The sequence below is a fragment of the Nesoenas mayeri genome, assembly GCF_963082525.1.
Source record: "Nesoenas mayeri genome assembly, chromosome: 1".
In the NCBI taxonomy this organism is placed as follows: Eukaryota; Metazoa; Chordata; class Aves; order Columbiformes; family Columbidae; genus Nesoenas; species Nesoenas mayeri.
Genome location: NC_137541.1, coordinates 205,696,785 through 205,714,288, shown reverse-complemented (window position 1 = coordinate 205,714,288; position 17,504 = coordinate 205,696,785). Strand labels below are relative to the sequence as shown.

The 17,504-nt window shown below is 40.0% G+C and overlaps 1 protein-coding gene across 8 annotated transcripts in view; it reads left to right on the top strand.

The window, feature by feature from the left end:
• Positions 1–17,504, top strand: part of DLG2 (discs large MAGUK scaffold protein 2) — a gene marked incomplete at both ends in the record, with an annotated part of 882,996 nt that overhangs the window by 775,991 nt on the left and 89,501 nt on the right. For 6 of the 8 annotated variants that reach the window (XM_080346627.1, XM_080346631.1, XM_080346630.1 and 3 more), the window contains one exon: positions 14,776–14,890. In XM_080346627.1, coding sequence (XP_080202753.1) covers positions 14,776–14,890 — 115 coding nt within the window. Of the gene's footprint in view, positions 1–14,775; positions 14,891–17,504 lie in introns of those variants that run through there. The other 2 variants (XM_080346634.1, XM_080346633.1) reach the window with 1 other exon arrangement.

Sequence of the window (17,504 nt, the reverse complement as noted above, 5' to 3'; positions counted from 1 at the left end):
GTTGGTTTGGGCATCACTGATTAGCACAAATTAATTTTCACATTAACCTGCTTACAGCCATGAACACTGCACTAGGTACTAGGGGATTCAGTTAATTAGAGTAACAGTACTTTTGTACTAATTACAGGGACACGCCAAAAAGGTTTCTGTAGCAATACTAACCCATTTGGTAGCATGTAGGCCACTGGCAGTAATGAGCTTCATTTGTCCTAATTGGTACACAGTAATTTTCTTTAAGGTCTCATTTCTGACACTTGCAGAGTTTTTGAAAAGGTTTTCACTTACAAAACCAGCCCTGCTTGCCTGTTCAGCTGTGTTCCCCTTTCTTCATCGTTTTTGTCAATTTTACTAGAGTGTTAGTTTTGAAATATTTCAGATTGCCATGTTGTTTTCTTGTATTTATTGTGTTCTAGGTGGAATGATCTTAAAAACTTCAGATGAGACTTTATGAAAAAATGCAGCTGCAGAAAGGAGAGTGGAGCACCAGAATAGGCTGTTTGGTGTGATTGAAGTGTCTCTACCTCTGGGGATCTTTAAGAACAAATTAGTCAGACATCTGTAAAAAGAAATAATTGTGACTTACACCCCCTGAGACCTTTCTACTCCCACGTGGCTCTGAGGCTGGCAACCTCTGTCTCCTTTTGAGTCTGAGAACTCAGGCTCATGTTCCAGTTGCAGGTTTCTGATGCCTGGCACCCATGCAAGCGTGTGCTCTTTGTCCTTGGAAAAATGTTAGGCAGTGCAATTCAATGCAATTCTTCATCATTGCAGTCTAAGCTAAATCATCTCCATTTGTTTTGCAAAGTGCAGCCAGTTGCCCCAACACAGCCGACATTTAGGAACTTGATCACAAATCCCAGACCGCAACGTGCTCCCAGATAATCTCACACAAGTCTCTCATTTCATCGACCTCTTTCGTAGCAGAATCTGTATAGGAAACTTAAGTATTTCTTTGCTCAGCAAGAAATTTCTTAAGTGTTTTTGGGTTTTGACCATTCCTGTCCAAACTGCCTCTGAAAGCTACATGGATATGACATTTATCAGAGCTAAATGCTGTTTAATCACATAAGCGAAGGGATCATCTTGATTCACTGCCTTTTTCCTACCTGGATCATCCTTGACAGTCACAAGTAGCGAAGGAGAAAATCAGAGAACCTTGGAGAAAAGAGCCTACCAAGACTAAACCAAAGTATAATGTAAACAAAATATTACAAACTATCACCATTTTTGTCAACAACCTCTTCAGGAAAGGGAAAGCCAGTCTGCAGATGTCAAATAAATCTTAGAGTAAAACCATAGACTGCAGTCATGAAAAAATGAAACTGTATTAAAAATTATTATTTTCCCACTGAAAATGGGTCTAAAAATTTGGCTTTCAAGGGAGCACATGGTAGTGCAGTCCAACTTCTGTCAGTAGCTGCAGGCTGGAAACTGTGGGAGAGCCTGCACCAATAAATAGTACTTGACACAACCCATTTTTTTTCTCTCTCCCTATTTCTCTCTGCATTCTGTATATATACATATTTAAACATTATATATATATATATATTTGAATTCAATTTTATATATATATATGTAATTCCCACCATTTCCAGCATTCACTTACTGCGGCAAACAAACAGCTGGTCCTTGGGAAAAGCTGTTGAGGTTGTTGTTCTTATTCTAGGATGCTTGTCAGAATCATGAAAGAATATAAGAAACCTGGGTATCGAGCGGGAAGTTTTCAGCACTTCCATTTTCTACTAATCCATAAGCCTTGTCTGTAACGTGGTTCACTAGCACAGCAGGGACACAGCATAAGTCTTCTACTTCCTGTAGGACTGACCCTGATCTTTCTCTTTTTTATCTAAATCCTTGTGTCTGGCACACCTGAGCTGAATAAAATCACTGAAGGTATTGATTTGATGAAGACACTGTAGACATAAACCTTGAACAACTTGGTGGTTAGTAATATTCGCTGATATTTGGTACACATCGTCAAATTAACTTTGTATTTTCAGTTTTCACTGAACGGAAAGGCTGCAATACAATAGAGTCACAGAATCATTCTGACCCTCCAGATCATTGAGGTCAACCATTAACCTAACACTGGCACTAAACCATGTCCCTAAGAACCTCACCTACACATCTTCCAAACCCCTCCAGGGATGGTGACTCCACCACTTCCCTGGGCAGCCTGTTCCAATGCCTGACAACCCTTTCTGTGAATACATTATTCCTAATATCCAATCTAAACCATCCCTGGCACAACTTGAGGCCATCTCCTCGTGTCCTATCACTTGTTACTTGGGAGAAGAGACCAACACCCTCTGTGCTACAACCTCCTTTCAGGCAGTTGCAGACAGTGATAAGGTCTCCCCTCAGCCTCCTGTTCTCCAGGCTGAACAGCCCCAGGTCCCTCAGCTGCTCCTCATCACACTTGTGCTCCAGACCCCTCACCAGCTTGGTTGCCCTACATTGTTTCTCTAGTACACAGGACCAGCAACGGATGGATAATAACTGGAAGACGTTGCTGTGCTGAGGTCAGGCAGACCTGGTTACTCCACCACAGAATACTGGAGAATTGGCACAGGGAGTAGGAAAAGGCTCTCAAATACCTTTGACTGGAAAATGACACCTATTAGTGTCCATCAGGAAAGAAGAAAAAACGAATTCTGTGTTTTCAGCAGATCTGGAGATGCATAAAACACAGCTTTAGAAACAAAACAGGGAGGTAAATCCAAACTGGGATTAGAGAAAAAATAGTATAGTATAGTCTGGCAAATTTTCTTGATATCAGTCTTTGATAATACTTTTAATTTTTAGAAAGAGGAATATGACCGATGCGATATGTCTGATTTTTCAGGAATTCACTTGATATTGCATGATATAGGACATAGCTATTGTAACACTGTAATAAGGACAAAAAAGCTAGGAGAGGCGAGCATACCAGAAAAGACTGAAACAAAGATCGGATTGTTTATTTAGTGAAATGGAGACTGGTAGGTGAAGTTGTGTTCTCTCTATAAACCTGTCTTGAGAATCAATATACAACGGGAAAGAGCAGTTTACACAGAGGAACTGTGTTGGTGCAAAAGCCAATAAGTAGTCTTCAGTTGCATTTAGAAGAATGATTCTAACCATTTGAGGACTGGATTCTGTGTGTGGAAACCCAAAATTGAACTAATTATAAGACAGTATTTGAGCAGTTGATGCACAGGATTTTAGGTTTTGATTTTCTGTAAAGGCAGGAATTGGACTTGATTAAGAAAGCCTTTTCCAGCTAAGTCTTTTATGTTGTAAAGATGGGTTTCTGTGGTTCCATGAATGATGAGTTCAAGAGTATCAGCAGTTATTGCACGGCATTTTTTGGTATTATATTGATTTTTCAGGTATTATTCCAGTTTTACATGATCTGATGCTCAAGGTAATCAACATTTCAGAGCATCCAGACCATCAAATATAGCCCCTATGCCTAATTAGTGGCTAATTGCACAACATACATGTTTGCAACCTATATATCTCATTGCACAGTATTCAAAATATTCCTTCTAATAAGCTAAGAGGCATGCAGGGAGCATGACTTATGTTGAAGTAATATATGTATTTATCTCGTTTAAATTCATTCAGACTTGTAATGTGCTCAACGATTCCCTATCACCTGTTTGTATTAGAAACAGTAATCCACCTTAATCAGGAAGATCTAGCAAACTAATCTAATTGTGCAGCTGCTCTCAGTATCACCCCTTAGAAAAGATCAATACACACGTGGGACTGTTTTTATCCATTTCATTCCGTTCTGCATACTTTTTTTGTTCAAGACATTTGTGATTTTTTTTTAAGTTTTTTCGATGGTAAAAATTGATGGGTTTTTTTCCAGTCTTTGCTCAGTTCTTTTTAATTCAATAGCATGTCCCAGACAGCCTTAGGAGATGGCTGAAGTTCTCCTTGTCTGGAAGAGCGGCACAGCTGCCTATAGGAAAGTGAAGATAACGGGGGAAGGTAGTTTTCACCTGGCAGAGTTTGAAGTCAGGGAGTGAATCATTTGTTATTGGTATTGTCCAATGTTAGCAGATGGTATTAATCATAATAGCAAAACAGTTTAACCCAATGAGGTATATCCATGTTTATTTTCATGACACTTTTGCCAAGATTCTGGTTGCATTACTGATGGTCCTTCTTATCTCTGTGCTTTTGCTAGTCTGTAACGCTATCCTGTTATATGAATAATTACATCAGGTAGTATTGGTATTCTTGCTACTATTGAATTTTCTGCTTTAGCTTAAGCTTTTTAAATTATTTGAGGGTTGTGGTTTGGTTTTGTTTTTCACTGTAGGCTACAGCTTTCATGCCAGTTTATGGAATTAATAAAATCACGTTAGCTTCCCCACCACTCTGCTTTCAGAGAGAAACTTTTTCCCCAGGTCTCTTTTAAGAAACCCTTTTTTCATCTCTTCTCACTCTGAGTATATTAGAATTTCCTGGAGTATAAGTACAAAACTGGCATGTGATGTCTCAGCTGTGAAAGTTTTTGTGAAAATTTTCATAAAAGTTCACTTGGGAGTTTTGAGCCTTGATTTAGCAGTGTCTCTCTTTTTTTTAATTTTATTTTTGTCTGAAAATTAGACAGGTCAGACTGATCTACATTTCCAGTTTCATTTCAAAGAGATTCTTGCACAGTTCCTAAGCAGCTCGTGTGTCTCTTTAAGTTGTTATTGATTCTGGAGATAATGAAGTAGGATTATACCTTTTCTTTTCTTTTCCCAATGTGGTTTAGTACAAACTGGATCCACTTGGCATCTTCTACAGACAACAGCTCTGGGGGAGATAAAACCTGCCCCAGTCTGCCCCCAGCTCCTTATCTCCATATCCTGCCCTCTTCACATTTGCAGGCAGTTCGGTGTCTGGCTGCTTTCCAGTCTACATCAATCAGCATAAATACACTAAACAGGCTAAATCAGTTCATTCTTATGGGAAAATAATAGGGAAAACTTACATGAGCCATATAGCTGGTAAGTTGGGCACTCAGGAGACTTTTGGAAGGAGGAAATGTATAAGCAGCTGAAGGCACATAGGAATCATTTACATCAGAGTCTGAAAAAGAGGAGTATCTGCCCAATGTAGATACAGAGTCAGTCAAGACCACAAATATGTTTTCCCTCTATTACCTCCCTAGGAAACTCTAGAAGCGGTCAGCTCTGCATTTTGTTTCCTCATGTCAATTTAGGTCATTAAAAGCTAGAAGGAGGCTAAACCAGCATCATCATTAAAAAGATATGGCTAATCAGTGTAATATGCTCAACTCCCAAGAAATAGAACTAATCTTGGTAAAAAGCAGAAGCAAGAAGACACAATGAAGCAAAAATAAAAAGTAACAATTGCCCCAGGACAATGTTTTTGAATGGAGAATAGTGGAAATTGAATAAATGTCTGAAAATAAGACCTTCCACCTCTAGCCTGAAGCGACAAAATAGCTAAATGAATTATCTTAGCTATTAATAGAAAGTAGGTTTTATTTCTTCGCTATGTCCCACATAAATGTTTGTTGAAGAAGAGGATTCCAATGCAGGGAAGCTTCTTTTATTTTTTTTTTTTTCACCTTGACAGTCATTTTGTGCCTAAAACACCAGAGATATCTTGAAACATTTCTGCACTGTACAAAACAGCATCTCCTACAAAGCTATCAAGGTTAACGAGACATATGCTGCTGTGCTGGGCGAGCATGGCTGTGCAAGCTGGATGCCTGGAGTGAAGTGATGCCCAACTTTTCCAAGATTTCACACTGTGCTGCCAAGGCAGACCATGTGTTGTGAGATGGTTGTTTCAGATCTGACTCCCTGCTCTTTATTTTCCTTGCCCCTCCTTGGGCATGTGTACACACAACATTGTCCGAGATGTTATGTCAGTGCGAGCCTCAGGGAATTTGAAAAGGTGCCACAAACAATCTCATTTAGTTCAGCAATGCATCGATTTAAAATAAGGCTGGGGAGTGCATTTGTGAGAATTCAGTAAAATTCTGTGCAGGAAAAAGATTCCGAACTCTTGAGAGGAGTTGTTTTTAAAAGCTATTGAGTTTCTTGCAGTTTTCCTCAATGGTTGGAAGAAGCTTCAAGAAATTCCCAGCTGAGAAAGTACAGGCTGACACTTCATAAGCCAAGGATAGGCTTTAAGGGAACAGGTAAAATAACACCTCAGTGGGATACAACATCCTTGTTGCTCACTAATAGCTTGATTTATTTCGGTACATCTCTTTCATTATGGGGCATGAAGTCTCTGAAACTAAAGCTACCAGAGACTAATTTGGATTGGAATTATACTCCCTTTCACTAAGAATAGAGCACGGTATTAGTCTCCTGAACATAACGTAGGAGGAAGATATCTTTTCAGGTGTATTTATATTCACAACTAACACAATATGAGGACTGTATCTAATGATGCAACAGATGGAAGAAGCATTATCTTCAATAATAAAGCAAATGAAAATACAGTTAGTGGTGATGTTTAGGCAATGAAGCCAGCTACAGAACAAATATACAAGGTGAATTTTTAATTAGAAGACAAGCTCAAGTGTAAATACTTCTATATATTGGTAAAGGAAGACAACCAACCAATATCAAAGCACAAAGACATTAATGACACTCCTGTGCTGAAGTTTTAAAGGCCAAAGCAATGAGTAAAATCAGTAAATACACCTGTGTCATTATTTTTGAAAAGGTTTCTGAAAAGGTGTTTTGAAAATATTCCAATAAAAACAAGTAGATATATTCAAACTAATAAAAACTAATAAAATGTAAATTTATCTTCCTTTCTCAAGTATTGAAATCTGTGTTTTTCATTTCCTTTGAGTGATCTCAGGGGAGTTATATGACTGATAAGAAATAGCAGCAGAACGTGTTCTGTTGCTCAGCACATCACGCATGGAGCGAGACATTTTGAGCAATGCTTTATCCAATAAAAAATGCACACTATTGCACTGCCTATCGATGGCATCAGAATTGTGTGCATTTTTTTCCTCTCAAGTGACAAATTTAGCTGATGTTAAAGCCAAATGAACTTTCGGACTTATTAAAAGCATAGCATTTGCCATACAATATGAGATCCAAAGTCAGTTTTGTCCAGAATCATGTCCCTGGCAGTGTCCAACACCAGATATGACAGAGGAAGATTTAAGAATTAAAGGTACAATGAACTGTACCTAACCATATTATGGATGTTGGCTTGTTTCTTCAGAAATTACTACAGACTGCAATGATTTTTCACCCTCATTAATCTGTTGTGTAATTACCTGCAACCTCAGATGGCTATAGGCTTGAACTCCTAATCATCTGAAAACAGCAGTCAGGGTACTTTTAGCAAAACTTGACTCAAAATAAATATTAAACAAAAAAAAATGTAAACAGGAGACATAAAATACTAATAGCAGTTCATGTCTTTTTGTACACTCACTTTTTGTCTGTATTACGGTAGTTTCAAAGTCTTTCCAGAGCTGTGGGATGGTGGGCACCTGGCAGACATATCCAAAGACATAGTGTAAATCTAACACCTAAATCTCTGCCTTAGGTTCCATTGTATGATGGAACTTACTTTTTGTGACTCACCCAGGTCCACACTGTAAATCTCTGGAAAAACAAGAATCAGATCCAGTCCTCTGAAGGCTTGAAGCTGGTCTGCTAACCTTCCTTTACCCCCATGTGTAAAAGAGTGGTGACTGGACAGCACTGTGGGCAAAGGGCAGAAATGGAAGACACACAGTGTAGGACAAGACAGGTTCTATTATTTTATATCTTAAACCATTCAGCCAAGACATCTTCTAAAAGGTGACCGAGGGAGAAAAAAATAAAATACACAAATAGTATCAATAATGTTACCATAATAATAGTATCCTGCACATTTCTATCTCAGATGTCCGAGGTAATAAGATCATAACTTGCTGTAGCAGCATAAATTTGTTTTTCCATAAACAGAAGAAAATCTCAGAAGGTTTAAGCTGGCCTGGATCCACTGAAATTATGCCAAATTGATACTGATGGAGAAGCTGGTCTGGCAGCTATTCCTTTGTTATAGTGTCTAGAGTTATTCAACAAACCCTTTCTGAAGTGAGAAACTTCTGCCTCTTACTACTGCCTTCCTAGGCTTTTGTTTCATTTTGTTCTTAAGCACTGTAGTCTGTTAAAATTGCACAGTTCAAGTTTTACTGCCCTTTCACCCCCTGACAGAGTCCAAGAGATATATATTGCCTTTTCCAACTTCCCGCTTGCATTATAGCCATCATTGCTTCACCATTTGCTGAAGTGGGTTAGAGATACGTTATTTCAGAAGCACAAAAGCGGCAATTAGGGAATCTGTTATCATCTACAAGCAAACATCGATGATCCTGAATCACACAGGAAAGCAAATTTTGATACCTGCTGACAGAAAGAATTGCTATCTCTCTAAAGGTGCCAGCACTAAAAGCATTCAAACTAATAAAGACTTGGATTGTGATGCTGAACTATTATTTTCCATACGGTATAATACGTCAGCATTTCCGTTACTTAACCATGCTTTACTTGTAGGATAAGGGCTTTCATGTTTTCATGTTCTCTAAACTCAATCAAAGTTATAGTATTTATTATAAACTTAAAAGTGAAAAATAACATTAATGTAGCTTTGTAAAATTCTGCAACTCTTTCTTGTAGTAAAGCTGCAGCATATTTATTAATTTATTATGTTTATTCTTTATATTACCAAAAATAGCATCAAGCCATCAATTATAAAATCTGTTCATTCTTTTTAGATCAAGAAATTATTTGACCTTTTCACTATGATTTTCTAAAAAATTCTTGATGTTTGATTTCTTGCATTCATTTTCAGTCTCCAGAATGCTTCTAAGACTTCCAACTTCAAGTATCATAGACTTGTAGGCCATTTCTGAAGTTACCTGGAGAATTTGAAGCTAAAATTTCAATACACTGCTTATTTTAATTGAAAAAGTCCTTGCTCCATGTATATTACTTAAGTTACAGCAACAGTCATCCCAGCTGTCCTTAGTGACTGTGCATCCAGCATGGATCTCACAAACTCATGATTTTTTCCTTCACAGCGTGTGAAGAGTCTTAAGCGTTGAGTAATTGAACTCACAGCAGCTCAATACTGAGTCATCATGGGCCACCAAAGCAAGTCAATAGGAACTCAAAAGGGGCCAGAGGGGTGTTAAAACAACTCCTCTCCACAGTGTAGCGACCCACCTGCAGAGCTGTAGAAGGGGTGGCAGGATTTCGGGTATCTAATCACTTCAGCAGTAAAAATATTGGTGCCTGCAAGATTGTGTAGATCATAGTTTTGATCTTGGCCAGGTAAAACGGAAATTTCAGTTTAAGAGCATTTCTGATAGGGTTTGGGTTGTTTTTTTTTAATGTGTCTGGCCGTTTACCTTGCTTCGATTTCTCAGTATATGAACTAAGGAGAAGGTTCAAGGTGTTTGAAGATTATTCCCAAAGGTCTATGCAATACTTTCAACATATGCAAGTGCTTTGCAAAGGTAAACAATTACATTGATATCCAAAGGTTAGAATATGTGTGAGTCCCAGATAAAGTGCTTGGCAAGATGTTGGAATGAGGTAGAAAGAAAAACACCAGTTCCCTGTTTGCATATTCAAGCTATATTCAGTCCTGTATGAAGCAGATAAATATCGGTTGTTTATCAGCAGATGTTTATCACTTTATCAGTTGTTTATCAGTAGATAAACATCAGTGCAGGCCTCAGTTGGGCTTGGGGACAACTCCCACTGTAGCAATTCAAGCTGACTCTCCCCTCTCTCCTGACTGCCCAGGGCGCTGAGCAGAGTCAACTGTAGAAAACAGACCCTTGGAAAAAAGGGTACTTGCTTGGGGTAGCATGCAGAGCCCAACATGCCAATGCCAGAGCCCTGAAAGATGGTCCTGCAGTCCCTGTAGATTGGCCATTCCTCAGAGCAGTCATCTCCTATCCCACATCCAACAGCATAAGCTCCACCTCCACAGGGTTAGCGAGTTGTATCTGTATCCTTGGGACAGCTAAATCCAGGCCTACCTACACTGCCATAAGCCCTGACCCAGGTCTAAAGCCAAGTATGAACAGACACTTTCTTCCATCACATCTGTCCTGTTTCTTACACCAACTTTTCCAGCGCACAGGTCAGCACCAACCATTATATCATCTGGCCTGACCCCAGTAATGTTATAGGTTACAGTTTGCTCACCCATTTGCCCTTTTTATTCTAATGAATTACTTTATAATTTTCCTAAGCTACCAGTTTAGTTTGTTGGATCACTAGTGAATCAGGCAAGGGGTAGGACCTTTGCAGATGGATTTTGTTAAGTCAAATTTGTGAAATTTTGCTAATGATGCACTTCAGCAGCAACAGTTCTTTGTTCTATGTTTCTTTAAAGGGCATTAAATTAAGGAATCAGCTTTAACGGGATTTCTTGTCAGCATGTTACCACCTCAGTGTCCTTTTAATTGTGTAGGAGTCTTGAAAGTGTGTTATTTGAAGAAATTTTTGAAGGAAGGATGAAGTGTTTTTCTGGACTTCAGCTCTGCCACTTACTTGCACCTAGCAAATGCAAAGCTATTAGGAAATGGTTTCTCTGGAATGACCCCATATATAAAAAAGCGTTAAGAAAAAGGAACTTTTTCCCAGTGGGCAGGACTAATGTAGTGGTTCTGATGGCAGAAATGGAGCACCACTCTTTCTGTTCACATCTCAGATGTAGCCATTGCTGTAGCATCTAGGCATCAGTAGAATTAGAAGGACTGAGATTAAAGAAGCTGATCTGAGCTGGGTTCAATACTACCTGCATTAATGGCCTTGCATTTTTTGGTCCAGGCATTTGTCAGGAAGAAAGGACAGGGGTACCTTTCACTATTTTTTGTTGCATAAATATGGAGAAGGTAGTGTGCGAAAATATAGCCCCATAAATGTGGCTATTTTCAGATTATCTATGTATTTCAATGCTAATGAAAAACATCTGAAGAGCATGAAGTAACAGAACTGCCATTACTATTTCAGTATTTTTTAATATCAAGCAGGGAGCAAGAGCTTGAACCCCGAACTTCCATCACAGACGTATCAGACTTTTTTAAGATGTGTTGAGGGTTCAAAATGTTTTCTAGAAAGAGAGAGATTTTTTAAATTTAGAATAAATTTACAGTCAGTTAAAATCAGTTAAATTACAAGTGTGCTCTGAAGTCAGAACACAAGCAACAATACAATCATCTGACCAAGCTGTAGTCATTCGAGTATCTCATGAGCTGGTGTTCAAGTTGCAAATAGCTGGATGCTGTGCTAGAGAGAGTCAGATTTTCAATCCTCTCTTCTCACTATCCAGATTGGTGTCTAAATCTGGGAGTTACTCCTACACCTCACATACAGACTCTGCCTGGGATATGGTTGCTTATTAAAGGGAAAGCTGCCATTACAGCTGCTCTGATGTAAATCATTCATACCTTGAGCCTTGCCCAGATGTAAAACATCAAAGCAGCTGAATTACACTGTATGTTTACTGTCTCCTTCAGTGTATCCACCACACATGAAAGACACCTAGTGACAACCCTTAAAATTGTAGTAGTCTGCCTGTCTGACACTGTATCACGAAGAGAAATGCAAGTTTTTTGTTTTTATGATCACCCTTCCTATTTGCCAAGAAGAAATGTTAAATTTGTCATGACAAAATATAAGTAAACAAAGCCTTGCTCGAAAGATGATTATTTACTAAATAAATTCTAGAGCGGGGGAACAGAACAAATATGACTCATATAGAGCAAACTTAAATCCTACACGGGGATAAACACTTCAAAACTAAACTCTACTGTAAAAAACAGTACAAGTTTGTAGGAAACTTATTTCCTCTGAGGATCTGGGCTTTTAAATCACTGAGAAGCTTAAAGATGTACTCTAGGTGAAAGAAATGAGCAAGAAACAAGCTCCAGAATAAATCTGAACTACAGTCTGTATGTAGGAGTGTCTCTCCCCCTGACATACAGAATTTCAGCTGCAGTCAGTGAAGTCATAGGTGTGTGGGAAGACTGAAAAGTCTTATACCACAGCAGTGGTTCCCAGCTGACTGGCAAAGTGACCACTGTCTCTTAACTCAGTAGGTAATGCCAAAGAAACTCAATGAAAAGGGAGTTAAAATACATAAAGTAAAAAGAAGAAGAAGATTAAGAAAAAGAAGCGGGGGGGGGGAGAAAAAAAAAGCCCAAATCAAACCACTCTGCTAAGCCAGCTTGAAGGTAGCTAGTATCTATGCAAAATGTGGGATCTTGGAAAGGTCAGATGTTATTATCCAATGAAAAGTTAAAGGGCACTGAATAAAATGAATTAGTTGTTGTTGCAAAGCATCTAGACATTCTGGGAAACGAGCCAGCGTGAATGGCAAATGGTCAAACAAAAATAATGCTGAGATTTCTGCTAGGAGAAAATGAGAATATTGCTGTCTTACAGCATTTTCAGATGGCTCAAACAGCAACAAACAGGGAGCAGACCAATAGGTTATCAATGCACAGTAAACATTTATTTGTGTAAACTGAGAAGTGGTGTGACCTGGTGGATGTACCTCCAACCTCTAACAAAGGAAACCTTGCCTGCTCATTTCACTTCTGCCTCAGACTTGATATGGGGAAATGTAGACCCTCCTTTGGAAGCAGGCAGTGAAATAAAACATAGGGGTGCAGGGAACAACTTCTTCTCTTTGCTGGCATCAGTCTGCAACATCTTACTCTTCAAAGTGTCGCTGACTCACTGAAATGGATTTTATACACCCCCTCAAGTTAGTCTTCTAGCTCGTGTAGGTAGATTTCCTGGGGTTAGGTTGAATTATGACTATCTGTGTTGCTGGTTGTTGGTTTCAAGGAATTAGAGCTTGTTTCCAAAACTTCAACTTTTCCTCTGACAAACCAAAACTCAGCCCATTAGGTCACACAACGCGCAAGGAGAATGTGCCAGCGGGAGGGACCGTTGACCAGGCTGTGCAAGGGATGTGTCCTTTCAGAGAGAAGCCTCATCAAATGAAACACGTCTAGCTGAATTCTTGCCCCAATGCTGGTCCCATGTTGCTGATCAGCTTGTCACCACATTTTACAAAGCCTCCAGCTATAGCAGAGAACAAGGTGTGAGAGGTGGTTTTATACCATTTTTGTGCAACTAAACAGGTCTGGAGTTCCTGGGATCACCCAGCCCAAGACCCAGCGATGACTCCACCTACTTAAAAGAAACAGAGCCCCGTCCCCAGCGGGCTGGTCAAATAAGGTGGTTTATTGCTCATACAACAATTTCACAGCTGCTTCAGGGATAATTAGACTTTGGTGTATCTCCTTTAGGATGAGAGAAAATGGCCTCAAGTTCTACCAGTGAAGGTTCAAATTGGATATTAGGAAAAATTTCTTCACAGAAAGGGTTGTCAGGCATTGGAACAGGCTGCCCAGGGAAGTGGTTGAGTCACCATCCCTGGCGGGGTTTAAAAGACATATACATTAGGTTCTTAGGGACATGGATTAGTGCTAGGGTTAGGTCTTCCAACCAGAATGATTCTATGATTCCTGCAGTTTGATGGGATTTTACACTATATGCTTAACTCATTAGTATAATAACTTCAGTCCATCATCCCACTGCCCCTAACAAGGGAAAGATGAATGATATAGTAGAAAACTGCTTTCAAAATCCTTTTTGCAAATTGTAAGATATTTAGTAACACACCTTAAACCTCCTTCCCTTTCCTGAAACTGCAGAAGAGAAGGTCTAGCTATCTGACTTTTCACACAGTCAGTGCTAAAATGTTCAGGTACCACAATAAAGAGGTCACTAATTTACGTAAGCTAATATATTAGAATCATGGAATGTCCTGAATTGGAAGGGACCCACCAGGATCATCGAGTCCAACTCCTGTCCCTGCACAGGACACCCCACAGTTCACACCGTGTGTCTGAGGACGTTGTCCAGTCTCTTCTTGAACACCGTCAGGCTGGGGGCCGTGACACCTCCCTGGGGAGCCTGTTCCAGTGTCCAGCACCCTCTGGGTGAAGAACTTTTTCCTCATGTCCAACCTGAACCTCCCCTGGCACATCTTCCTGCCATTCCCTCGGGTTCTGTCACTGGTCACCAGAGAGAAGAGCTCAGCCCTGCCCCTCCTCCTCCCCTTGTGAGGAAGCTGTGGCCGCCATGAGCTCTCCCCTCAGTCTCCTCCAGACTGAACAAACCAAGTGCCTTTAGCTGCTCCTCATACGGCTTCATCTCCAAACTCTTCACCAGCTTCGTAGCCTCTTCTGGACACTCTCCAGTACCTTAATATCCTTTGTATCCTGTGTCACCCAGCCCTGCACACAGTGCTCCAGGTGAGGCCGCCCCAGTGCAGAGCAGAGCGGGACAATCCCCTCCCTGCCCGGCTGACCATGCTGTGCTGGATGCACCAGGACACGGGTCCCTCTTGGCTGCCAGGGACACTGTTGGCTCATGTTCAACTTGCCATTGACCAAAACCCCCAGATCTCTCTCTGCAGAGCTCCTTTCCAGGATTTTGTCCCAAAGTCTGTATATACAGCCAGGATTGATGTGTCCCAGGTACAAAATCTGGTACTTGCCCCTAAACTTCATGTATTTGGTGATTATTGGTATATCAATTATTATTATTTGTATATTAATGAAAGGTTCTATTAGACCTCGGTTTTCAGGACATGCCTTACACTCATTAATTCAATATTAATTTACATTTGGCAGCCCTAAAGATTATATAGGTCAAGAAAACTAAAATATCTTTATTCTCTGCTTTTTTATCTCCTTAGAGTACGCTCGGTTTGAGGCAAAAATCCATGACCTGCGTGAGCAGATGATGAATCACAGCATGAGTTCTGGGTCTGGATCCCTGAGGACTAATCAGAAGAGGTCACTGTATGTCAGGTAAGCAGGGAGAACTTTCTCCTGGGAATATGTCAGCAATATGTCAGCAGCTACCTTGTCTATGCCTGATTTGTGTGTTGTGGGTTCAGCAAGGTGGGAAAGAAGTTTGAGAAACTGCATCGATTTGAACTGAGGAATGCATCATTCTTATAGCACAGCACCATTAATGTGAAAATCGGATAATGACCTATTCCTTAATCTGATCGTTTCAAACCATTGTCAAAGACCATTATACTTTCATAGTGATTTGGTTTTGTGATATGAAGATTTCTTACTGGTTATCAGCTCTTTTGGTGTCTGAAATGGATATCATGATGTAGTAACGCATTGCATTTTTGTGCAAGGTCTTGCCTAGACATGGAATGACTGATCTCATAAAGTGAACCTTTTCCCCAAGACCTTGTTCTTACAAAACAACGACTATTATGTGCTATTCTAAATGCATGAAAATCTGCTGCTCTTCCCGTGCATATGTTTACCCTGCTATCAGTCTATGCTACAAAGAATTTACCATCCACCTAGCAAGATCAAATATGCAGATGAGATGCTAAACAAGCTGATGTACTTAGCTTAAATGGGGTAGTGAATAAGATAGTAACTTTCCAGCTGTGAGCCAGGCAGTAGCAGTGGTTATAGTTCTGCTTTGAGTGTACAAGTCTATTGCCATAGTCATTGCTGGCAGAAAGACTGAGTATTGCCCAGTTGCCTCTAGCAAAGTTCTTGCTGTCACTCACTCCCTTTGGGATTCCATGCCAAATATTTCGATAATCTTAATTATGCTTCTCTAGGCTTTTCATTTTCATTTTTTGTCCCCCATGCTCAGCGTATAATTTGAAATTCTTGACAATCATGAAGTAGAGGGAAGCAATTTTTCAGCCTCCAGGCGGTGATAATTATTCATGGGGGAGCTAATTCAGGTGATAACACTGCAGAGATCCAATTAAGGCTAAATTCTACATTTTGTCATTACGCCCTCAGCATGAAGGGGTAAGGCAGGAGAAAGGAAGAAAGGAAAAACTTAAATGTTAGCATGGATGGTCTTATTTTAGTGGGCAGCAACCATAAGAAGCACTAATTGGTACTGCTGCCAGAAAGAGCCAGGACTGAAAGGGTATGGATCACTGTTACTAGTGACCTTGTTATTGGGCAAGGTCAGATTGGAAATGTCATGGCTGCTGATGAATATCTAACCTTCTCTGACCTCCCTGGCTCTGTGTTTACTTCTGGGCCTATTCTACCTACAGTAGTTTTTTTCCAGACCAAACACAGAGCGACTTTATTGTCAAGAGCTTGGATCAGCTCCCTGAAATTGTATTTTGTGAAAAGCTGCAACCACTGGACACGTAGAGACAGACCCAAGCTTTGCCAGGAACCCAAAATGTGGGGAACAATGGTGCAAGAAGTCCAAGCCAGCAACCACAATTCAGTTCAGGTGTGTGCACCAAGGTCTAACAAAGGGTCCAGAGCAGCTTACTGGTTTGAGCTGCAGCAAAACTCAATTACCCCAGTGTCAGCATCAACCTGGTAAGCCCTGCTGAGAACTGAGGTTTATTCTCTCGTACACTGAGCCAAGCTGATAAATCTGTGCTGCATCTGCACCAGCCTTGTTCTTCCATACGGTATCACTCTGTGTGTGCCAATGAGCCTGGTTTTCTGCTGGTTCATGAATTCTGGATGTGGTGTGTCTCACTAAGCTGACATGCCCTGGTGCTTCACTGCAGTAATCTTTGATGTCTCAGCTGCATATCTAAATATCACTTCCCAAACCACAAATGCAAAAACTGTTCTTTTATTCTAGCGTTGTTCCAAAAAATGCCCCAAACCTCTCAAGCAGAGAAACCTCAAAAGCCTCGGTCACTTTTATTAGCATAAGCTTTTTGCAGTCAAACCCACACAACTGGCTATGTCCAACCCTCAGAAGTCTGTTTGAGAGGGTCTGCATTTTACATATTATTATAATGTATTTGTGGTACAGTAGAGCCTGCAGCTTTGTGCTAGGCACTGTTACTTCAAATCATATTCACTAATTACAAAGGTAGGTTATGTTTACATTAGGCACTAAGGAAAAAATAAATGTGGGTTCAGAAATATGCTTGTTTTCACAGACTGAAATTTTCACTTTATGGATAAACTCTTTATAGCCACGGACTCATGTAAAATGTCTGGGATTTAGTTGTTCATTTTTTTTCTTACAACCCAGGACATTTCTGTTTCAATGGATTATTTTGGTCAGCATGTGCAAGAGAATCAGAGGCAAATTACAAATGTTGCAAATCTGTAGCTGTATTGCCAAGTTTATGATTCAAGTTTGCTGTTTTGCATTCTTTGGGCTGTAGTGATTTTGCTGTTCTTCACTGAATACAAGCATAGCTAATTTGTAGCCAGAAAGCTTAATCAAAGTAAATAACTGTGTTCTAGCCAGTGCAAGGAAATCAAAATAAGGTCCACCTAGTTCACAAGAATAGAATATAAGTGTCATTTTCTGCTCATAGAAATGCCAACAGAAAAGAAGGTGAAAAAAGCAAAGCTCTGTAAGCAGATTTTCCGGTGGATGTGGGATTCATTGGACCCAGAGTTTTCTTTACCTTGCAGTCTCTGATTTTCCCATCCAGCC